The sequence below is a fragment of the Pan troglodytes genome, chromosome 2, assembly GCF_028858775.2.
Source record: "Pan troglodytes isolate AG18354 chromosome 2, NHGRI_mPanTro3-v2.0_pri, whole genome shotgun sequence".
In the NCBI taxonomy this organism is placed as follows: Eukaryota; Metazoa; Chordata; class Mammalia; order Primates; family Hominidae; genus Pan; species Pan troglodytes.
The window spans coordinates 14,357,226-14,381,534 of NC_086015.1; the positions used below are offsets into that span (position 1 = coordinate 14,357,226).

A 24,309-nucleotide genomic window follows, 5' to 3' on the forward strand; every position below is an offset into this window, starting at 1 on the left:
GACCCATGTTAGCATTCCGCAAGAGGCAGGCAAGACAGGTGCCCCTGCCCACTCAAGAAATCGCAGTCCTTGCTTCCTCCCGTAATCTGGAGACCCCTGCGTGGCTTTGCCACCAGGGCAGTGACAGCACCACGGACATATTCACTGAGTTGTCCTGGACCTCCCAGGAGGTGGAGGCAGGCTGGGAGGGGTGGCTGCCAGGGTTCTAATCAGGGAAGGTGAGCCCAGGCCCGTATCAGGCACCTCCGGGTCTGAAACCTGCTTCCAGTCCCCACCCCAGCTGTGCCAGCTCAGTAGAAGGGGCCATCTCCTGGACCTTGGTAACCTCTAAAACTGGGGGAGTCACATCTACCTCCCAGGGCTGTGAAGGTCACATGAGGTGAGGTTTGGGACAGGGTACAGAGGGGTGGGAGGTGACCCAGGTGAGCTCTCTGCTACATCGGATGGAAATGAGGTGCTGGGCCACGGCTGGCAGGATGGTGGCCAGGTGGCTGCTTCTACACCGCACTTCGCCCGAGTATGCTGGGGCATGGAGGAGCTCCCACTCCAGCTCCCCAGATGGTCTGGGCAAGAGACCCACAGAGTCCCTTCTGACCCTCCCCTCTCAGGGCTGTGACAGCACCTGTGAGCTACAACACCTGCTCCAGGCATAAGGGGACCATGTGAGAGCATGTGGTATGTGTGTGGGGGGTCGGGGGGAGGCACGCAGGTGTGTCGTGTGCCACATGGCAGCCATGCTCTCTCTGCTCTGGGGAAGAAACCTGCTTCTGGCTGGCTACGCCCTGCACCTGTGCTCCCCTGGTGTGCTTGGTGTGTGCATGTGTGTCTGCGTGTACTTAAGGATGACTGACCTTTGCTCCCCACAGCCTCTCCACCCCCTAGGGGAAGCTGGGGAGAGCAACTGAAGCCCCCGTGGAGGCGGCGGACCCCCTGACCACCAGGCCCTGGGGGACCCTGGGGGACCCGGCCTGCAGCTTCTGTCCAGCCTTACACGGCCCCTCTGGGTGGGTGCCCCCAGCCCTGAGCGACAGTCCCCTCACTCACCTCTGCCCTCAGAGCCACCCTTCCCCACCCTCTCAGGGAAATCCCCCTGGAGACCATGGTGGGTGTGACCCCTACCACTTCCCCTTGCTGCCCTGAGAGGGCACAATGGGACCTCTCTGAGGAGGCCATGCTGTTCCTTAGCAGCCACAGGAGTGGGTGTGCAAGTGGCTGGTGAGAGCTGGCCGGGACCCCTCTGTAGCCACCCTCCCTCAGCACCAGAGCTGGGCCCTGGGGGGCAGCACAAGCACACTCACCTCCATCCCCTGGCCCGCCCCGGCCAGGCCTGGGCCCAGCCCCCACGAGCCTCCTGTACCTGTGTCTGGATCCGATTCAGGCCTCGGAACCACAGGATCTGGCCCCGCCGCAGCTCCCGCTCCGCGTGGTCGATCTCCTCCACGTCCTCGTTCAGCTCCTCCTCTGGGATCTCCTCCTTCTGCGTGAGCCTGCCTGCCTCCTTGAGGAACTTGAGTCTGCTGGTCGGGATGGTGGCGATGACCTGCGAGGGACCCTGTCTGTCAGGACGGTGGGGCTGTCCTTCCCAGTGGCCTTCTCTCCCTGACACCCGCTCCTCTACCTCCCTCCTCCTACCCACTCACCCAGGCATGTGATCAATCTACTCCTTCACCCACCTCACCTGTTCCTCAGCCCAGTCTTTGACAATGTCTCTTTTTTTTTTTGAGATGGAGTTTCACTCTTGTTGCCCAGGCTGGAGTGCAATTTGCTTTTTAATTCACTCATTCAGAGTCAGGGTACATAGTGGACAATCTTGGCCTCTAGGAGTTGGACAGATGTGGCTTTGAATACCCCAGACAGCCCTGGTCCTGTGGCCTCGGGCAAGTCATTTCATCTCACCGAGCTTTGGTTTTCCTAGCTGTAAAGTGGGGGCCACTCTGGGCATGGTGAGAACTGGGCACGGTGGAGGGTCTAACTCGTCCTGCATGAGCCTGGCCCGTGGCTGGCCCTCGGCTCTCCTGGGGTTACTTATTCCTCTGTCCCTTATTCCTCCTGAGGTCACTGGACCCTGAAGGCAGCCAATCCTGGACTGGGAAGGCAGAATGGGAAAGAGCTATGCCTTCATTCCTAATCTTCCCCAAAAGGCTTGCCCATGGGGCTGAGGACCCAGACGCAGGCCCTACAGGAAAGCTGCGGTGGCAGATATCAGAGGCCCCTTCCATTTCCTGTAGGGGCAGTCAGGCGCTGGCATGAATGCAGCCTCAGGGGGCTCCCTGGGAGTGTAAAGTCAGCACTGCCCGCTGGCATTAACCTTTGTCCTCTGAATCCTTCCCTCAGTTACTGGGCCCAGCCCCCAAGAGCCTCCTGTAGGGGGTGGGCCCCAGTGGGATAAAGATGGCCTGGCCCCCAGGGTGCCCAGGGGTTTATCACTCTCCGAAGCAGCCCCAAAGGTTACAGGAAGTCCTTTTGGATGAAACTAAACTTTCTTATTTATCTTTTAGTTAATTTTTGCCCCCGTAGCTTCTCACTCTAGCCTGCAGACAGCTTGAAGGCAAGAAAAATGCCTCCCACCCATGGGGTCCCACTGCCTGGATGTGTGAGCACCTTGGGAATCAAGCCCCTTAGGCCCTGAGTTGGTTCTGGGCCCTCCTCCCAAGCCCTGTGTCCTGGGTCAGGAGCCTTTGAGCTGCGTGCTCTCAGAGCTGTGACAGGGTCTGGAACTTGGGCAAACATAGAAAAACGAATTGGTGGGAGAATATTCTGGGACAAAGCTGGAAGGGCCCCTAAAGAGCATCCAGCCCAAGGAGCCCCAGAGCTGGGGCAGGCACAGCACTGAGGCCACAGATGGCCACAGGCACAGCACTGAGTAACACCGCAATGTGGCAGAGTGTGTCCTGCTTGCGTTCCCTCTGAGTGCTCTAAAGGATCCTGATTGACGCCAGCCGGCCACCAGCGCCCGCAGACCACTGATTCATCTCCCTTCCTAACAAGCTGCTCCAGCCTTGAGTCCCTGGCAGGCCATGGCTTCTAGCTAGAGTTTAATAATGTCATTCTCATTACATTAATGTTTTTGTTAGCCTCCATTTATGACAAGTGATACTGATTTTTCAGTTGTCTTAGTAATAGGACGTTGCCTTTAAAAACAAATTTAAGTTAAAAAAGCTGATGTGATTGAGAGAAAATATTACATAAACAACAGGAGCAGTGGTAGATAGATATAAGGCAAAAATCAGAGCAGTAGTACCCAGACGACCAGTATAGGACCTGGGACAAGCCCCCTTGCTCAGATGTCCAGAGATAGGGAGGAGCTTGCCTGGGGTCTGGCAGCCCATTCCTGGGGGTCCTGGATTCTCCATCCAGTGCTGTCTCCCTTGCCCTGCTAACAGGCACCTCCTGCGACCTACCAGGAACTTACCTGGCCCCAAACGAGCTCTCCTAACCCAATGAATATGCACCACATCCACTGGTCCAGCTGCAGTGGAGAGCAGCTGAATGGCTTCCCTCCAAACTGCACGATCACTATCTGGAGGTCACAGGGGAGCAGAGAAAGAGAGAGAGAGGGGCCATCAGGGACCAGCACAGAGGGCTGGGCTCTCAGGGCCCTGCCCAGGGGCTCCAGCCGCTTGCTGCCTACCCCAGGCCTGGTTAGGGTGGGGGCCTCACTACCTGGATGGCAAAGGTGCCCAGCACGATGGTGCAGAAGATGGGGTTCCGGAAGATGCCGTCAAAGACATTGCGCTCGCCGTGGATCTTGCGGGCGTTGATCTCATTGAAGAGCTGCATCATGACGAAGGTGTTGAAGATGATGGTGTAATGCTCTGAGGGTGGCGAATGCAGGGGCGCGTTCCTCCCGCTGTCGATCTGGAACATCTTCTCGCCTGCCAAGTGAGAGAGTGGGGCTGGGCTGAAGGCAGTGGTGGGGGAATCAGAGGGGAGATGCCTGGCCTTTTGTGGGGGCCTCTTCTGAGCAGTGACGTGAATCCCCAAGACATCAAGGCATGCTTGGACAGTGGGGGGCCAGGGCTGTGCTGTCAGCTGGTCAGAGACTAGGACTGAAGGGTCAACAAAGCCCTTTCTCCTCTGGGGAAGAAAGGCCTTGGGCAACTGTCTTCCACTTTTTCTGTGGAAACCCGATAAAGGTGGACGGCCAGCTGTGTTAAAGGTGGGCGACATGGCTTCTAAAAAGTGACCTCAGACTGGAAAACTCATTCTGGACTGCGAGGACAGGATACCTGCGGGAGGTTTTGCGCTGCCCCGAGAGTGCTGCTTCTTGTTCCTGAGCATGTCCCTTGCTGAGACCTCTACAAGCTCATGGGGCTGTTACTAGAGATGCCAATTCCTATATGGAGCCCAGGACTTCTGGGCTAGGCTGGCTCTGGACTCTCCCATGTGGCTTCATTCTAACACCTGAGCTGTCACATGGCAGGGCACTGCTGTGTAGACGCTGCTGATGGGGTGTCTGATGCAGTCCTGTATCCTTTTTGTTTTGTTTTGTTTTTGAGATGGAGTCTCGTTGTTGCCCAGGCTGGAGGACAGTGGCGTGATCTCAGCTCACTGCAACATCCGCCTCCTGGGTTCAAGTGATTCTCCTGCTTTAGCCTCTCAAGTAGCTGGGATTACAGGTGCGCACCATCACGCCCGGCCTATTTTTGTATTTTTAGTAGAGATGGGGTTTCTCCATGTTGGCCATGCTGGTCTCGAATTCCTGACCTCAAGTGATCCACCCGCCTCGGCCTCCCAAAGTGCTGGGATTACAGGCATGAGCCACTGCACCTGGCCAAGTCCTGTGTCCTTTTGCACAGCTGAGTAAAGTGGTGCCAGGAGGCTTGTGGAGTTTTCTGGGTGTGAGATGTCCCAAGACTACCCAGGGTAGGTGCTGCTCAAGTGGTCAAGCCAGCAAGCCGACCAGGACCCCTGCTCTCCTCTCCTCTCCAACCCCTCCACCTCCTCTGAGTCTCTTCTAGTTCTGCATATAAGTGGCTTCCTCTAAGCTTTTTCATGATAAGTTTTACAACAGTAAAATGTGTCCTGACAACACACTACTTTCAAAATTTATAAAAGGCAACTGCCTTTGAGGAATGGATCCATGCCCACCTCCATCACACTCTGGGCTTTGAGGACGAGTGAAAGGCCAGCTCCAGGAGGCTCCTGTAAGGAGAGAACTGGCCCTGATTCCATGTGGGACTGCGGGCCAGACCCTTCCCCTCTCTGGGCCTCTGTTTCCCCATCTGTGACCTGGGGATAGGCTTTGTTGGGATTGCCTCCGAAGCATCTGTGGAAACCAGGCCAGTCTTGGCCCCAGCCAGACCTGGTTCTGTGCCCAGACTCTTCCTCAGACTGGCTGTGTGCCCTTGGGCAAGTCACCTCACCTCTCTGAGCCTTGGTGCCCTCGTTTGTAATGTGGGGTGGAGGCAAATGTGCTTGCCTCACTGAGTGGAAGACCCAACCAGGCAGCCCAAGTGGAAGCATTGTGAGAATCGGTGGTGGTGTGAGCGTGTATGCCCTTCCCCAGGAAGCCTTGCTGAGGGTCCCTTCCACGGGGCCAGGATAAGGTGCTGGAATGGGTCAGAGAAGGGGCGAGTCACTCCCCTCCCAGCCTCAGGTGCCTCTGGGGCTGCCATGCAGTGCTTCAGCACCCGGTCAGGGCCTTGCACGGTCTGTACTTGTTGCCAGGAGCTGTCACCAGTGGAGAAAGCCACTGATGGCTTTAGGGTTAGCCAGAGCTGGGACAGGGCCAGGCCCTGTTCAAGACTTGCTGGTGTGACCTTGGGCAACTTACTTGACCTCCCTGGGCCTCAATTTCCCCATTAGCAAAACAGGAGGGGGTTGTGACTCGAGAATGCTGGGTGAGAGCCATGGTGCACCCAGAAGGTGATGACCTCGCCTGGGAGAGGCGTGGGTGGGCGAGGCGCTCACCAACAAAGAGCAGGGTGAAGATGAGGGCAAGCTGGTAGACAGCATGGCCCAGGATGTTCTTCATCATGGTCCTGGAGATGAGCGGCTTGTTGCGGCCGTACGGCTTCCTCAGCAGCAGGGTCTCCGTGGGCGGCTCAGTGGCCAGTGCCAGCGAGGCAAACGTGTCCATGATGAGGTTCACCCAGAGCATCTGCACGGCCTTCAGAGGGGAGTCCTGGGGACGGGCAGGAGAGGGCTGTCACCTGTGCGCCCACCTGCTGCTGTGAAGTGCTGGGCGGGCTCATGGTGTAGGGTCCGCAGGCTCCTGCTGGAGGCTGGAGTCCGACCTGCCCCTTGGCTCCCCAGCAGGCATGGAGTTGTTCTCTGATGCCTTCTCTGGAGAACAGTGCAGACCTGCCCACCTCAGCCACATCTTCCCTGCCAGGAGATAAGTGAGTCCCCCCAGGCCCAATGGCCACCAGCTCCCTGCCTTCTGGTAAATTCAGCTGCATCTCACCATCTTCCCCTCTCCCCTCCAGCCCCCGAGGAGGGGGTCTCTCCTGGCTGAGGCCAAGACCATTCCCACCGCCTCCAGCATGGGCTCCTACCTCCTCCCCCCACTGCCTCCTCCCCCTCGGGCTTTCTAGCCTACAAACAGTGCCCGTCCCCCGCCTCCCCAATGTCTCCTCCCCTCTTATCCCGCCTTACCTTAAAAAATTACTGTGCGTATCTATGACTCAAAAATTAATACATTTCAAGGTAGGAAATATTGGCAAATGAGGAATAGCAAAAGCAACTAAAACTTGTCAAGGACCTCACCACTTTTAGGTCACCACTGTCCAGGTTCTGGGAGGGACCCTTTCAGACCTGTCTCTTTGGCTGAGAGGAGCTGGTTCTTCTGTCCCCATCCTTCCTCACACCCCCACGTATCTTGTCCACAGCAGCCAGACTTTGGCCCCTCCACGTTCCCAGAATGCCCTCCGCCCAAGTCACCAGCACCTTCTGTGCCACGAGTTGCAGGACCTGTTCTCGGCCAGATGTCACTGACCTCGCCCCTGCACTCCCACTTGTGATCCTGACCCCACTCTCCTGATCGCCGTCCTCCCTTCCTTTTAAATCTGTGTTCCTGCCTCAGCCCCATTCTCCTCCTCGTCCTGTGGCTTTAGTTACATCCGTCTAGTGGCCTGTGGAACACCTCCTCCAGGAAGCCCCCAGACCCTGTAAGCTCAACAGCCCAAACCCGATGCTCTTCCCACCTCGGTTCTCTCCCAAAGCCCCATATACCTGCATCCCTTCCACTCATCACCTCCCAGGTTTCATCACAGCCCCTGCTCCTGGCTTTCTCACCTCCTCCTTGCCTCAGCCTCGCTCCCCTTGCCCCCGTCCTCCCCACCCCGGGCTTTCTCTAATTCCATATGCCTCAGGGTCAAGTGTGCTCATCTTCTTATCAATGCTGCATGGCCTCGCCACCAACTCAATCAAAGACCTCAGGCAAACTGATAGTGGTCTCAGAATCTCAGTTTCCCTATCTGGCATCAAGACCTTCTGGTTTCCAAGTTGCTGGGGCCGCAGGAGTGTTCCTCAAGCTGCCACTAGAGGGAGCGTCTCATCCACAGGCCAGGAAAGAGGGCCCTTCTGAGCAAAAGGAAGCCCCCAGCCACCCTCCCAAGGCTCCGATTCTCAGGGCTGGGGTAGCTGGAGCTGCCACCTATATTCCCCCAGTGCAGGAAGCAACAGAGGGGAGCAGTGTTCCAGCGCCACACAGCTCTTGGGGCAGTGCTGCACTCTGGGCCTCTGGGGGCTCCTGTGGGCATGGGCTTGTCTGCCCAGGTGGCTACTGGGAGTGTTGGGCCTTGGGGATCCCCTGGGGCTAAGGGAGACCCATTCTTGCCTCCCTGGCCAGGCTGGTCAGCCCCTGTGGGGAGTATCAGGAGACTGCAAGAACAATGGCAGGTCCCTGGCCAGTCCATCCTCTGAGCCTCAGTTTCTGCCTCTGTAAAATGAGGATCATCACAGTTCCCACCTCATGGAGCTGCATGAAGAAGCAGTCAGTCTGCAGACATCTGGGGCCTGCCTGCCAGGCTCAGTGCATAGGGCTGCTCCAGACCCAGTCGTGGTATCTGGCCAGACTCCTCTGTGACCTTCCCAGTGAGCAAGACCCCCGACTCCCTCCAGTTATCCCCACCTAGCACCTCCTAAGGCACTCCACACTCCAGTCCAGAGCCAGGGCCCCAGGGCCCCCACTGGCTCTTTGTCCTCACCTGGATGCCTGATCCCCCTTGGGCCCTGGCCTGCCCCTCCCTGCCTCCCTCTGCCCTCGTGGTGGCCAAGGGCCCTGCCTTCTCTTGAGGATTCCCTCTCCTGCCTCCTGCAGTGAGGGCCAGGCTGTGAGCCTGACAGCTCCCATTTGCTGGGTGACCTTGAACAAGTCACGCCACCTCTCTGAGCCTCATGTCCTCGACTCCCCTGGGGCCAGTGCCTGCACCTGAGCTCTGTGATGCAGTTCCTGGCCCCCAGCAGGTGCTCCATCCATGGGTGCCTCATCCCCGGCTGTTCTGACAGGGACAACCTGGAGTACCCTAAGGCCCCCGAGCCTCTGTGGGGGGTCTCCGCCCTCCCCCAGGCTTTGGTGTGGTCTCCTGAGGACCCACCTGCGTGATGCAGGCGCCTGTGAAGGCCACAATCACGGCCACCACGTTGACGGTGAGCTGGAACTGCAAGAATTTGGAGATGCTGTCATAGACGTTGCGGCCCCACATCACTGCCTTGACGATGCTGCTGAAATTGTCGTCTGTCAGGATGATGTCTGAGGCCTCCTTGGCCACGTCAGTGCCTGCGATGCCCTGTGGGGACAGGGACAGGAGGCTGGGTGGGGTGGCCGGGGGAGGTGACCACTTCTAGCATCACCATCCTCACTCCCTCCACTTCCTCAGTCCTACACAACTCCCAGTGGGCCCAGCACAGCCAGACCACACAGGGACACCCCACTCTTCACGCTCCTCACAGACCCAGCTCCCTTCACCCTCAGGAAGCCTCATCCTGGCCCCCTCTCCCCCTCTGTTATCTTCCTCCTCAGCCTGCAAGTGCCCCCCTTCACACAGCTCCCCCAGAGCAAGAAGCATCCTACGCCTTTCCAGGAAAACCTCGGGGTCAGGCTGAGTCTCGAGAAGGGTGGGCACCCACGGCAGATGGCGGGTGGGCCAAGTGTGAACTGGGGCTCCTGAGTAGCCAGCCCAAGGTTGTGTAGTCCAATCTCCCCAGCCCCCACCACCCCAGGCCCTCTGTGGGCCGTTCCTACCATGGCGAAGCCCACGTCGGCCTTCTTGAGTGCAGGCCCGTCGTTGGTCCCGTCCCCCGTCACGGCCACCACCTGCCGCTGCTCAGTGTGTGTGCTGTCGATGATGCCTGTTGGGGCAGGAGTGTGCTCAGGCCCTGGGCCACTCAGGTGGGAGGCAGCCTGGGCCAGCCCTGGTCCTCGGGAGGGGCCTGGCTGGGCATGGCTTCCTCTCCGGTCCCTGTCCAGCCGCCCCCTCCATCCAGGCTCTTCCCAGCTCCAGGCTGGCCTATAGCTGCCAGCAGGTTACAGTGGGCTCCTTACTGGGCTGGTGCCGACTTGGGGCCCCCTGTGGCCTGGGCCCTGCTCACCTCTCCAGCCCCCTCTTTGCTGTCTGCAACCTGTGGCCACATTGGCATCCATCCTAACCAGAAACACTGTATCCTCTAACCGTGCTCAGGGCCCCCTCTGCCTCAGCAGGGCTCCCAGGGTTTCAGCAGGACCTCACCATCTGTTCCTCCCGACACCACTAGCCAGCACTTTCTCCCTGGGGAGTCCAGGCTTGCTGAGGAGGCCTTGGCTTTGTCATTTGCCAGTGACCTCTGCCCCACCATTCTGGCCCTGACCTCCCTCCAGACATTCATCTTCAATAAAACATTCAACGAATAACAGAATGAACAAATGACATGTGGCCCCAGTCACTGAGCTGGGGCCAGTGGAAAAGGGTGGGTGAAGGATGTCATCGGTGGGGACCTGTGGAGTTTGTGGGACTCCTCATTCATGGGGCTTGCGAGCAGGGATGTCCGTGGGCACGACAGGAATTTGGGTATCAGCATCCATGGGTCTCTCATTCTGCACATTGAATGTATCACCAAGGCCTGCCAATTCTGGCTCCAAAATCCCACTGAAACCCTTCCTTTTCTCTGTCTCCACCCTCTGCCACCAGCATCACTTTGTTTCCTCTCACTGACTCTGGACTCCCCCTCCAACTTGCTTCCCCACAGCAACCTCAGGATCTCTCTAACACCCATGTCTGAACCAGTTCCGTCCCCCAGCCATCCCCGGAATGTCGTTTTCCTGCTTCCCCCCTTGGCCTCAGGATAACATCCATGTTCTTAGCTCCACTTATGAAGTCCTCTGTGACCAGGCCTCACTCACATCCTGACCTCTTCTCTTCTCTCATCCCCTGGCCACCCCCAATCTGTGCTTACAGTCCCACAGAGCTAGCTCTCACTGGCCCTGTGTCTGGGCAGGCTGTTCCCTTGGCTGGAGGTACTCCTGTCACCCACCTGTACTGTATTTTTGGCTCAGAGGCTGCTTTTCCCAGGAAGCCTTTCTGACCCTCTGAGGATCCCTGCCTGCCCTTAATCAGATCCATGTAACTCTATGTGCTGCTCCATCCTTGCGCATCTCTCTGCTCTGTGCCTAGCAGACGGCAGCAGCCTGTGGAATGAGGCGCTGAGTTCCATAACCTGGGGCACTGTGCCCCCAACCTGCTCCCTGCAGCTCTACCCTCTTTCAGGCCCAGCTGCAGTGCCGTGTGTTCTGGGAATCGTTCTGGGGTGCTCCCACCCAGCTGTCGGTGACCCCTCAGTTCCACCGTCCTGGACTCAGCCTCCCCAAGCTTGTCCCCTTGGGACATTAGGCCTGAGTTTCCATAGTTCCCTCAGTCAGCCTGGGGGCTCCTCCAAGGCAGGGACGGGTCAAATTTCTGCCCTGTGGCTCCCAGGTGGTGCGGACCTTTGCATAGCTCAAGCTGTGCGGAAAGCTGGGAGGAAACCTCTCCCTAGACGCCTCCCTGCCTCCAGTCCTGGGGTGGCCTGACTGTGTGCAGTCACCAGGGGCCTCCCTGTGGCTGCTTCCTATGGTCACATTTCTGTTCTGTCCCCGCAGACCTCTCAGCAACTATTCCCACCATGGACCACACTTTCCTCCTCCACAGGCCTCCTTCCTTGTCTTCCCGGCACCACTCCCCACTGACCATCCTCCTGCCCCTCTAGCCTCCTCCCCTTGGCCTCCTCTGTAGGTTCTCAGCCTGCACCATCACTCAGGCAGCTCTTGGCTTCTGCAGCTCCTCTCTCCCCACCCACATGTGCCACCCAGGACTCTGTCTCAGGCCTGCTCTCCCTCCTCGCTCGATGTCCAATGCTCTTCTCCAACAGGTACAGACTGATGGGATCCCAGACCCTCCTGCTCCTCATCCCTCCATGACATGCAAACCACCACCCAGCCCAGACCCCTCCACTACCCAAACTTTCTCAGACCCGCACCTGGCAGCTCCACTTGAGGTGTCACCACTGTGGGCAGGTGACAACTCTTAAGCAGGACAATCCTACAGGTCCCTCCACTGCCAGGCCGTGCTCTGCACTGCAGGGTAAGTTTTCTAAAATGATGCTTCTACCCTCTAAACCCTCCCATGTTCCCGTGCCTGGTGACACGGTGCAGGCCATGACGGGGTGCTCGTGGTGGGCATTGGCGGCCCTGCAGGATCTGCTGCCCTCCCACCTGCTCCAGTCTCCTGTAGCTTCCCTCTCCCACCCCGAGGTCCTGGCCCAGATCCTTGAAGGCATCTGGGGATCTTCTGCCTCTAGCCCTTTGCAGAGCAGTTCCCTGCCTTGCCTCAAGCACAGGCCCTACCAACCCTGGAGTCCATCCCACCTTCCATGGCCTGTGACCTAAAGCCTCCCTAGTCCAAGTTAGAGGCAGTGTTGGGTCCAGAGCACCCCTGCCAGCAGTGCAGCCTTTTGCTCTATGCAGGGACCACTTATTCAATGCCTGCTGCGTGCAGCCTGGCCCATGAATTCCACATGGGCAGGACCAGGCCTGTCCTGAGCAGGGCTGGCACCTAGCAGGACCTCAGTAAACAGTTATGGAGAGAATGAGTGAATGAATAAGAATAAGGATGGGCTGGGCGCCTTCTGCTCCCTTGTGGTTCTGGGGTTCTGGGTTTCTCTCCCCAGGCCAGATCTGCTTCCATTAATGTCCTTGGGCAGCACCTCTGAAAGAGGAATCCAAGATGTTCTAGAGCTGATCTCCAGTGGACCCCTGCTCCCATAGCCATTTTACAAATGAGGAAACTGAGTCCCAGAGTGGGATTTGCCCAAGGCCACAGAGCAGGTCAGTGGCAAAGCCAGGACCATGTGACTCTAAAAATACCCAGTTGGCTGGGCACAGTGGCTCCTACCTGTAATCCCAGCACTTTGGGATGCCAAGGCAGGAGGACTGCTTGAGGCCAGGAGTTTGCAACCAGCCTGGGCAATATAGTGAGACCCTGTCTCTATAAAGAATTTAAAAAAACTATCCAGGCATGTTGACACATGCCTGTAGTCCTAGCTACTTGGGAGGCTGAGGCAGGAGGATGGCTTGAGCCTAGGTGTTTGAGGTTGCAGTGAGCTATGATCACACCACTGCACTCTAGCTTGGGCGACAGAGGGAGACCCTGTCTCAAATAAAATAAAATAAAAATAAAGAGTGCCCAGCACCTGGCCACCTAGGCTCAGCAAGTGGTGTACCCTCCCTCTGGAGGGAGGAGCAAGACTTTGGCTTTTGGTCTCATCCCTCAGGTGGCTATTCCCAGGAGAGCGCATCCCTGGGGTCCTGGTCACAAATGTTGGTAGGAACCAGACAGACCAAGAGACTTAAAGCTCGGAGACCAGACTGAGAACGAGTGAAGTAGCCTGAGTATCGGACAACAAGCAGCAGTAAGGACTATGTCAAAGGTGAGAGAGCAGGGTCTGCGTAGTCTTTCAAATCCATCATTTAAAAAGGCGCTGTACCGGCCACATAGAACACGTCTGTGGGCCCCATTCAGCCCTGAGCCAGGAGTTTGGGACCCCACACAGGCCCAGGTCCATTGCTTCCTAGGGGAGTTGGAGGCCCACAGAGAAGACTTAGCCCCATCTCCTTCTGGCCCCTTGCAGGCTCCTGGGGCTGAAAAGGGGGTGACATAAGGCTGTGCCCAGGTGTGGAGAGTCAGGGGCGAGGGGCCCTTCCCTTCTGGGAAGAAGCTGCAAGTGCCAGGAGAGGAGGGCCCAGCTTCTGGCCTGGTGCTGGGCTTCAGGATTGCCCGTGCCCGCCCAAGTCTTACCTTTAACCAGCGTATGCTTGTCCGTGGGGGAGGAGCGAGCCAGCACCCGCAGCTTTGGCCAGATCTTGTCAATTCGCTCCTGCTCAATCTGGAGAGGGATGGGGAAGGGGGCAGGTCGGTGGGGTCGGGGAGAGAAACTGAGGCCTGGAGAAGGGAGGGGACATGCCCAGAGTCACTGGGCTCTTAGCAGCACACTGGCTGGCTTCTGTACAATCATGCAGCACCCTACCTCCCAGCTCCCATCTGAGCGCGTTCCCCTGAGGATGCTTTACGTGGGGACACGCACCTCCCCCTTCTCGTTGCGGATCCTCCTGTTGAACTCCTTGCCCTCGAGGCACAGAAAGTCCTCCCCAGGATGGATGATGCCACACTTGATGGCGATGGCCCGAGCCGTGTTGATATTGTCGCCAGTGACCATGCGGACCGTGATGCCTGCCCGCTGGCACTTGCGGATGGCTTCTGGGACCTGGGCAGGAGGGCAGGGGCCATGGGGGAGGGCACCACCTCAGGCCGACTCCCCCTGCCTTCATGGATTCCAGAGGAGCCCTTCTCACAGGCAGCTCTACTGAAAGGGGACTAGATGACTATGAGATGCTGATGACGCACATGGCATATGGGCCACAGCCTCCCTTCCTGTGCCAACGGCAGGCATTGTTAATCAATCACACATCCTTTGATTAAACCCTGATGTGGTTCTCATCACAGAGTCCCAGGTCGCTACCACCTATTGACCATGACGGTCCATCCTGAGACAGAACCATTGGCTGTCTCGACCTGGGCGAAGACTTTGGAAAGACTTCCATGAACGCCTCCTCAGATCTGGCCCCAGGTAAGCTTGGCCAGGTGAACTCTTTGCCTCATCCACATACATAGTTCCTGCAAACTTGACAAATCTATTTGTGTATTTTCAGTTTCTTGGGGGGACATTTGCATTTGGGGGCATTTTACTTACAGAATGTGACACGGATTTAGAATATGTATAAAGGATTATGCCTCAGGTAAAACATGCCATTTCTCTGCAATAATAAGGATAGGTTCTGTCCTCTCTGACTGTAATGACAGACGGATATCTGGGACAATCAGGCCAGATCAGAGCCAGCCAATCAGAAGGCACAAGGCTTCCCAGCCCCGCCCCACCCTACCCCAGCAGCCGGCCCTGAGCAGAGCTGAGGGTTTCCCCGAGGAAACCAGCCTGGAGCTGGGGCACCCCTTTATACACAACAGAAATCAATGGAATGAGTGATTCTTACCCGAGGGCAGTGACAAGTAATAAAATAATATTTGCTGCAGAATGTCTTTCAGTGGGAGAGAACATGTCAAGGGCAGAAAATCCAGTTGTTTGGGAAGACCACAGCCTGTTAGAATCTCCAGCCTGGAAGGGCTCAGTCCGACGTTCCCTCCCTGCACACCCCACAGTGACCAGGAGCGCACTCCAGCATCCACCTGCCAAGCCACTGCTGAGGGAGTTGGAAGACTATGGATTGAGTTGTATTCCCCCCAAGAGACAGACTGGAGCCCTAAGCCCCAGTACCTGTGTATGTGACCTTGCTTAGAGATAGGGTCATTATAGTGGTAAATCCAGCTAAAATGAGCGCATCACGGTAAGCCCTAATCCAACAGGAATGGTGTCCTTATAAAGAGGAAATTTCGACACAAAGATATGCAAAGGAGATGCCATGCAGAAATCGGGGTGCTGCTTCTACACTCCAAGGAGGCCAAAGGTGGCCAGCAAGCCACTGGAAGCTGAGAGAGAGGCAGAGACAGCTCCTCCCTATCGTCACTGGAAAGAGCCAGCCCTGCTGATACCTTGGTCTCAAACAGATGTACAGCCTTCAGGACTGTGAGACAGCAAACTGCTCTTGAGCCACTCAGTTTGTGTGACTTTGTTACAGCAGCCCTAGAAAACTAGTACAAAGAGTTAGAAGGTGGGGCCAAGCCTGACTGGGACAGCTCCTGCCTGGGGTCTCCTTTCTGCCTTCAGCAATGGTATAAACAAGGAATCGGCCTTGACTATCTCGCCTGTATCCACCCCATTCACAGCACCTGCCACTCCTTCAGCCCCCACCATCATCGTCTCAAGCTGGGTCATTGCCCAGCCTGCCTCTGGGCAGGAGGGCAGGGGCCATGGGGAGGGCACTACCCTCCCTGCCTACCCTGTGCAGAGGGCACTGCCTGGCCCCTCTTTCCTTACCCTGGCCACCAGTGACCTGCCTGAGTGTCAGCCTGTGGGGCTGCTCTCTTTCAGGGGTTCCACCCTGATGCCTTCAAGAGGAAACCCGCAGTTCTGAGCGTGGCTGTCTTGTGGCGTGAGGAACGGATGCTCTAGAGGGGCAGGGTCCCAGTAAGGAGGCCTCTCTAGCTACTGGAGTTGTCTAAGAGACCGGCTCTGTGGTGGCAGGTAGTGATCTCCCCGTTGTTGAAGGGTTAGAGCAGGGCCAGCTGACCACCAGCCTCCTCTGGGGCTTATTTCCAGGGCTTGGGGAGAAGCCTTCCAGTGCCCGCTCAGGGTTTGGGGGCCACGTGAGCAAGGCCCCTGCCTCGTGCCACAGCGGCTAATCACATAAGCAAACGTGACCTCATTCTTACAGGGCTGGAGGGAGTGGGAATGTGGAATGTCCAAGATCTTGTTTATATAACTTACTAACATCCTCATGATGGCTGTAAACTGGGCTGTGGCCCCCTGCTGTCTCCTGCCCCTGAGAACAGCAAAGAGCTGCTGTTTCCTGGGAATGCACACCTTATCTGGCTCCTGCCTCCAAAAGGAGGAATTTAGGTTCTTGGTTTCAAAGACGCTGGAGGACTTGGAGTTGGAAAGGGTTTTGGGTCATTGACTTTGACCCTCTGCTCATTCCCTATATCCGTTCCCAGGTGTCCTCAACAGATGGGCTGGTCAGCCTCTGCTTGCACACCCGATGACAGGGTGCTCCCTCCCTCTAATGCCCACTGCTCCACTGTGGAACAAGTCTAGCTGATTTTTTAACACAACCTTTCTTTTTTCAGATAGCAGAGCATCACCCTGTGTCAGACCTGTACTCTGTTTGGAGGCAGGGTCTTTGGCACAGGTCTATACAAAAGACTCTGGGAACACAGAAGGGGGTTTTGTGCTGCTGAGTATAAGGGGGTTTTGTGCTGCTTCAGTGCCCTTTGTGCTACTGAAGGAGCACAGAGGGCACTGTTGCTTTAGAAGAAAGTGGGTGGGGAGGAGAAATCAAGGAGGACTTCCTGGAGGAGGGGATGTTTGAGCTGCCAACTGAGGCTCTGGTTCCTGGCATTGTGCCAGGGCTGAGGCTACACAGATGAACACAGATTAGTCCTGGCCGCAGAGAACTGTCCACTCTGCACTGGCAGAGAAGGCCTGAGGTATGAACGGGCCTGAGGGCCACGCTGCAGGTGATCTGGAGGGGCTGAGGGAAGATGTGGGGTAGGGACTGGAGACCATGAATTTGGAGAGGGGCAGAAGGTTCTGGACCAGGGATATGCTCCTTCAGGCACTGGGAACTGTGGGAAGTTCTGAGCCAGGAATGAGGTGATTGGTGCTGCGTTTTAGAAATACTCTCACTTTCAAGACTGTCTCCCAGAGCCAAAATCAGCCATCTTCTGGGCCTCTCCAAGCAAGCTGGCTTCATGAGAAAAATGAAGCTAATTTTTACGGACCCTATACTTTCTTCTGTGCAGTGGAGAGAGGGCTTGGGGACCAACGGGCTGGGCTGGGCTCTGCTCTAGGGTCTCACATGAGCCCTGGTTTCCTCATCTGTAAAATGGGTACAATAGTATCCACCCTTCAGCAAGGCTGGGAGGAACTCTATGACAGGGCACGCAGAGCCCACGCACAGGATGGGCACGTGCACACCTTTTCCAATTCCCTTTTCTCTCATAAATGCAACAGGGCATTCACGAGGCCCCAGCCACTCTGCATCCCTTCCTGCCTTCTTGCCCTGCTCATTCTGTCCCCTCTGCCTGGAATGCCCTTCCTCCCTTAGCCTCTATGTGTCAAGTCTTTCCCATCTTATAAATGAAATGCTCTCTATTCCTGAAGCCATTCCTGATTCCTGCACCCCAACAGGATGTTTTCTTAAGCTGCTCTCAGGACTTAATTTTGTTGTTCACTCATTTACTTATCGGACAAACAGCTCTGGAGCATCTAACTGCTCTGGACACTGAGGATCCGGAGATGATTACGACTCAAACCCCAGAGGCATCGATCCAGTTGAAATATGCTTCCCACATCAATAAAATTACTGTGAAATTAAAAATAAATAAATAAGTTTGGGAAAAAATGACTTCTTTCGCTAAAATTATCCTAGATACTTCTCACTGAGGAAAAGCAGCCAGGAAATGGGTGCTTCCTGTTTTCATTAAATAAAGGCTTTTAAACATCTGTTGTTTCTGGTGACAGCCGTTGTCTGTGACTCCGAGGGCTTCAAACGCCCCCGGATAACCCGGCAAATCCCAGACCGCTGCTCTCCTGATGGCTTTATCAGCACTGACTTCAATCAGCCTTGGAAAATGTACCCACTGTAAGGGCCGGCAGTGGGGTGCTCTGGCAAGGGTGTCTTGATCTGTTCTACCCTTTGGTCTTCTCGTGGGAGGAAGGCAATGTGGAGATTCAACCCCTTGACAGCCAGGGAAACCGAGGGAGGTAAAGATTGTTTTCTTGCAGTTGCAAAATGAATCTTAATGTGTCTGCAGGACCCTAGAGATGGTCCGGGCTGAAGTTTTCCCTCTGGCTGAGCCTCCTAGGCTGGAGGCACCAGGAAGGGAGTTCACCTGTGAGATTTACAGAGAGTGACAAATAATTCTGCATAAAGGGACGAGTCCAGGAGGACAGAGCTCTGGGGTGCTTGACAAAAACATGGCCACCATAAGCACACACGTTCCCTGAAGGTCGCCCCTAAAATCTGGGGATAGTGGTTACCTCTGAGGTGGGAACCAGGGGGCTAGAGGGGGCAGGAATGACCTACCTAAAAAACAAACAAATAAACAAAGCCATACCCACCCGTCTCCTTGGGTCCTGCATCCATCCCGCCCCACTCGGAGGTGCTGAATCAACACGTCTGAGCTTTTATGCTTGCACGTGGTGTCACCTGCAACCCTGCTGTGTCCCTCACTGTGAATGTTGGACAGTCTGATTCTCTCAGTTTTCAAGTGGGGAAACTGAGGCCATCTGTGAGGGAGTGGCAGGGGCAGAATTAGAACCCATGTCCCTTGAGTCTGCTGTGTCACTTGAGTAAGTTGCTGCTGTGAGACAGTTTATGACTCCTATATAGACATCCCAGGGGTGAGCCAACAGGAGAGAGCGTGGCCCATGTGGATGCCCCGACTGAAGGAAGTGAGGGAAGATGGGAGGGTAAGTCTTCCAGTCAACTATCTCTCTCTCTGGGGACGTCAGAGCTTGGGAGGGACCCAAGGGGCACCTGGGCTGACCTCCCATTTCATAGCTGAGAACACTGAGGCTCAGAGAGGGAAGTGGCTTGTTAGCGGCAAAGTTGGGGTTGGGAGTTGGCTCCAGGCCCCCCTTTCCCAGAGTCTGTGCCTGCAGCTAACTTCTCTGGATGACCATGCTGTCAACAGAAAATGCCAGGAACCCAGCTCTGCCCCCTCAGGCCCTGGGCATGGGGAGCGCTCATCCTTGTCCTCATCTGCTCATCCTCTTGACTTAGAACTACTTGTCCTTTCCTTTGTGCGTGTGTGTGTGTGTGTGTGTGTGTGTGTGTGTGTGTGGCAACCAGGCAAAGGCCCTGAGGCAGGGAGGCAGAAAACCTGTTCTAATCTGGGTTCACTCAGCCACTTTGGGCACATCACTGTCCCCCTTTGGGCTTCGGTGTTTTCTTCTGGAAATTGGGGTTTGTGGGGGAAGGTGTTTGGACTAGATCAGTCACTCAAACCTCAAGTCATGCCCTGTTAGTGACGTGAAATTTGTTTAGTGGGTGGTGACCAACATTTTAAAAAAGAAACAAAGAAATAGAAGAACAGAAAATAGGTAAGTGCATCCCATTATTTTGTGAAATTCTTGCTTTGGTGAAATGTGTGTGTTTACCGAGTCATGACATAAAATACATTTCTTATTGTGCGTCATGGTCAAATAACAGTTTGGGCCTGCCTGTGTCTTCCATTCACCTAAGGGATGTTTCCAAGGCAGGGTGGTGAGCCAGGAGCTCTGGGAGGGCCCGGGAAGCGGGAGGCTGTGGGGTTGGGAAGGACAGGGGAGCCACAGGGTGTGGGCAGGCCAGCCTCAAGTGCTGTGCAAGGATGAAGAGTTTTCAGTAACGAGATAACACATCACAGTGAGGCCTGAACCCATTAGTGGCTGGTAATGAGCAGGTGTCCCACAGGGAGGCTGATAAACGGCCTGTCTGTCCATGGAGAGAGAGGTTTGCAGGAAAGCACGTGTGGGCTCCACTGCCAAGCTCCAGGGGCATTAATTGTCTTTGCTGTTTTAGGATCTTGATAGGAGTGAGGAAGCCACAATGACACCCCCAAGGAGGGTGTGTGTGTATGAGAGAGACAGAGAGAGAGAGAGAGAGAGAGAGAGAGAGAGAGAGAGAGAGGAGCACTAGGCATGGTGTGGAAGATTGGGGTTCCAGTCCCATTCATTCTTATTCATTCATTCCGCAAACACTCATTGAACACCTTTGGTAAGCTAGGCTGTATGTCTAGGGCTGTTACGTGTCCCTGGATCTAGGGTAATGAAATCTACTGAAGAGGGCATGAAGGAAGGGGACCCACGTATGTAGGCCACCTATCTTGTACCAGATACTCTGCTGCTTGTTGCTCGTAGATGCATGATCTGAGCCTTCATGATATCCCAGAGGGGGTGTGTGTGATACTATTATTATCCCCAGTATGCAGATGAGGCTCAGAGAGGTTATGTAACTGGTTCAACGTCACATAGCCAGCTGTGCCGGCACTCAGGATCACAGATCTGTCTGATGTCTGAGCTCACACTTTGAACCCTCTCCCTGCTGCCTAAAATGTGAAATGCCTGTGACCTCCTAGTTTCATTTTTCTTTGGAATGCAGAATCTTATAACATCAGGGCCAGGAACTTGGAGGTCATCTTGTCTATCCCTTTTACCTTAAAGAGAGGGAAACTGAGGCTCAGAGAGGCGTAGCAAATGGCCAGAGACCCCCAGAGAACAGTGTCAGGGTAGGTCCATTAAGGAGTGGAGGAGGTGGGCCCTCAAAGCATCAGCACCAAATCTTACAGCCAAAGCCAATCTGGACCCAGCCAGGGCCTGGCCAGGGCATCCGGTCTGGACCTAGCAGCTGAGTGAGTCCTGGGAGGAAGTGGAAGCCAGCCCCTCCTGCACCCTGCCTCATGCCCATGGTGCTCCCCTGGGGCCTCACAGTGTGAGCTGACTCACTCCGCCTGCCATGCACCGTCTTGGAGATTCAGGACAGCTTCCTCTGTTCCCCACAGCCTTTCTTCAGCCTGGGAAGCCCCACAGACCACACACATCCCATCCTCCCCTGACCTCGGCAGCTCCAGCACTGAGTTCTTGGTCTTCCCCCTTCAGGTGCAGATTCAGCTAAAGGAGAATGAAGACCTACTGTGTGCTGAGCACCCCACTAGGTGTACTGATGGGCATCGCCTCCCTTGGTCCTTGTGAAGTGGGTGCTGTCAGCCCCCTTCCCTTCTGCTGGAGAATGTGACCTTAACTTTCTAGCTCTGTTCCCCTGGGAATCTGATAAAAGTAGACTCTCAGCTGTGTTCTTAGGCCAGCTTGCTGGGGTAAACTGGCTGGTAAACTGCATCTGCACTGGGAGAACTATAAATACTGACAGGGACACCACACTTCGGGTTCTCCTGAGTGCAATGCCCTTGCTATTGGGTGTGTCCTTTGTAGGGACCCTAGAATCCATGTTTGTGGATTTGTTACAGGAGATCCTGGCTCCTGCAGGGCAAGAGGTTTCTAAGGCAGGGCAGCCCCTACACCTGTCCCTTGGGGGACCAGAGGGAAGAGCTCACGGTGGCTGGCTGGACAGCTCGAGGACTGCCCCCATGGCAGAGCAATGCCTGCTGGCAACCTGTGGGTTCTGTGTCCTTCTGGGCCGACCCATGCCACATGTGGTCTACACTGTTTCTCATGGGCAATCCTCTTATGAGGATCAAGGAAGGAAATCCCCATGGGCATTGTGTGGAAACTGAGACTCAAAGAGGTGAAGTGACTTACTCCAGGTCACCCTGGTGGCTGGCCTCCCAGCCTCATCCCCTTTCCCTGAGCTCGCTGGCCCTGGGGCCTACCTCTGGCCGCACTGGGTCCTCGATGCCCACCACGCAGATGCAGGTGAGTTCGTTGAGGATGTCATTCTCATTGTCCCAGTCCGGCTCCGGGCTGCTGGGGAAGTCGCGGTAGGCCACGCAGATAGTGCGGAGCCCATCGCAAGCCATGGGCTCAATCACCTTCTTTACCATCTCGTCCCGGTCGCGGGGCCGGAAGACACGAGGCTCTCCCGCCCCATTGAGGATTTTGCAGCACCTGGGGGAGGATGGAAGGGAGATGGGGAGCCCAAGGAATGCTCCTTCTGAAAGGCTTAGAGACCACCTCCCCACCCTCGTGATGCCCAGCTAGCTGTGGCTGGTCATCCAGTGCCCATCTAGTTCATCCCCCAGGCAGGGTGAAATCAGACATTCTTCCTGCAATTTTTGCCCAGGCCACTCAGCAAGCGGAGCCCCACTTTGATGTATTATATACCCACAAGATTCATCTGAAATAACACTCCCACAGCTGAAATGGTTTACAAAGCACATAAAGCTCAGGCTAGTAGTTCTTGACCCTGCCTGCACATTAGAATTGCTTGGAGGAGCCTTTAATAAATACCCACGTGTGAGCCTTGCCCCAGAGGTTCCAGTTCAATTTGTCTGGGGTGAATCCACGAATCAATGTTTTTTTAAACACTCCTCAGAGTGATTCCAATGTGTAGCCAGGGTTGAGAACCACTGGGGGCTAGACTAATCGCCTCAATGTACAAGTGGGGAAACTGAGGCCAGAGAGGGGAAGGGATTTGCTTAGTTCACCCAGCTTATTTCCAGCACTCCTCTGGAGTCAGAGGAGTGTGGCTAATAATGAAAATAGCTACCATCAACCAACTCTATGCTAAAGGAAATGAAATAAGAGAGATCTAAGTGTGATAATGAGTAGAACTTCCTGATGAACCAGCGGCTTAGGGAGGAGAAGGGGGAGGACTCTGGCTATAGAAATGTTTAAGAGGATATAGTGGAAAACACAGTGGCCAAGGGGCATGCAAGTGAAGATGAGTCTTGCTGGGTGACCTTGGGCAGGGCCCTCTGTGGCTCTGGGTGCTAGACGGCCACTCCAGCCGGGCAGGCTGCTGAGCCTGGCCTGGATGGCGGCCAGTGCTATATGACCCTGATATCCCCAGCTCCCTGCACCAGGGCACAGCCCTCAGCCCCAGTGCCCTGCCCAGCGCTTACTTCTTGAGCACGATCTCAGAAGCCCCCTTGCTGTACATGCGGAAGCTCTCGTCGGGCAGCTTGATGACAGTGCTCATGGACTTGCGCACGGAGTTGAAGGTGTACACTTTGTACAGCTTCTCCTCTGGCATCTGGCTGCGCACGGGCTCGTAGTCCTGCTTCAGGTCCAGCACGAAGCCCAGCAGGCCGCACTCCGTCTTGTTGCCCACCTGCCGAGGCAGGGCGCCCTCCTTCTCTGGGGGCTGCAGAGAGAGGAAGGAGCGGCTGGCACCTGGTGGGGCCTGTGTCGGGAGCCTCTGCCCTGGCTGCCACTGAGGCTCTGGGACTGCCACTAGGTGGTCTCTGGGCTGGGGGCTGAGCCCTCAGGAAGCCCTTGGCCCATCCCCTGCACCCTCAGGGCTCTGCATCCCAGGTCCAGTCCTGACTCCGGGTGAAAGGAGTGAAGCAAGATTAGCTTTTTAAAAAATTATGAATTATTTCAAACATGAAAAAGAGAATGATGTAACAAAGTTACGTGCCTATCATCCAGCTTTGTAGCATCTTAACATTATGCCGTACTTGCCTCAGATTTTTCTATTTTAAGAAGTAAAACATTACAGATAAAGTTGAATCCCCTCCGCAAACCTCTCCCCATCTGCATAATTCACTCCTTGTCCCAGAAACAACTTCTGTCTTAAATTTAGCATTAATCATTACCATGTGTGTATTTAACTGTTAATTCCGAGATAATTGTAATTCACATGCAATAAGAAACAATACAGAGATGCCGTATACCCTTCATCCAGTTTCCCCCAATGTCATCACCATAGTATTAACACAAGTACCACAACTGAGATGGAGATGCTGACGCAAGGAAGCCGAACTTGTGGAGAGTTCACCGGCTTTACATGAGCTTGTGTGTGGGTGTGCGTGTGTATTTTCTATGCAATGGCACCACATGTGAGTTAATGTGGCCACCACCACTGTCAAGATTCAGGACAGTTCATCACAAGGGTCCTTGTACTACCCTTTTTTTAAAGCTATGGTCACCTCTCTCTTCCCCCGACTCCCTGGCCATGGCAACCACTAATCTGTTCCCCGTTTCCAAGCTTTCATCATTTCCAGCCTGTTATATAAATGGAATCATACAGTCTGTAACTTTCGGAGCTTGGCTTCTTTGCTCAGCAGAATCCCCCTGAGATCCAAGCAAGCTGCTGTACGTGCTGATAATCTGTTCCTTTTGATTGCTGAGTGGTATTTCATGGGACAGACAGACTGTCCCTCATGAGTTCAATTAGGTTGAACCAATGGAAACTGCTATTTTTGAATGTCAAAAATGGTCAAATATGGGCAAGTTCATGCAGTTTAACCTAATGAGACTTCTGACCTCAAGTAATCCACCTGCCTTGGCCTCCCAAAGTGCTGGGATTACAGGTGTAAGCCACCGTGCCCGGCTGTAACTGCGCCCGGTTGTAACACTGTTTCTGAGATTCATTCATGTTTATGGCTCTAGTGTGTTCCTTTTTAACTGCTCTATAGATGCCATGATATGAATATGCTGCAAAGACTTATCCCTTCCCTGAGTGCCTCCCCTATTTCCTTCTCCCCTTCACACATTAGACACACAGTCTTTGGCACCTGC

General features: G+C 55.2%; 1 protein-coding gene across 19 annotated transcripts in view; it reads right to left on the reverse strand.

Annotated features, from left to right (window-relative positions):
* The window catches only part of ATP2B2 (ATPase plasma membrane Ca2+ transporting 2), a 383,942-nt gene that overhangs the window by 12,795 nt on the left and 346,838 nt on the right, over positions 1-24,309 (reverse strand). For all 19 annotated transcript variants that reach the window (XM_063805432.1, XM_063805430.1, XM_063805431.1 and 16 more), the window contains 10 exons: positions 22,689-22,930; positions 21,498-21,732; positions 13,540-13,719; positions 13,254-13,341; positions 9,191-9,297; positions 8,544-8,735; positions 5,914-6,127; positions 3,664-3,875; positions 3,413-3,520; positions 1,358-1,540 (listed from right to left, as the gene is read on the reverse strand). In XM_063805432.1, the coding sequence (XP_063661502.1) occupies positions 1,358-1,540; positions 3,413-3,520; positions 3,664-3,875; positions 5,914-6,127; positions 8,544-8,735; positions 9,191-9,297; positions 13,254-13,341; positions 13,540-13,719; positions 21,498-21,732; positions 22,689-22,930 (1,761 nt within the window). The remainder of the gene's footprint in view (positions 1-1,357; positions 1,541-3,412; positions 3,521-3,663; positions 3,876-5,913; positions 6,128-8,543; positions 8,736-9,190; positions 9,298-13,253; positions 13,342-13,539; positions 13,720-21,497; positions 21,733-22,688; positions 22,931-24,309) is intronic.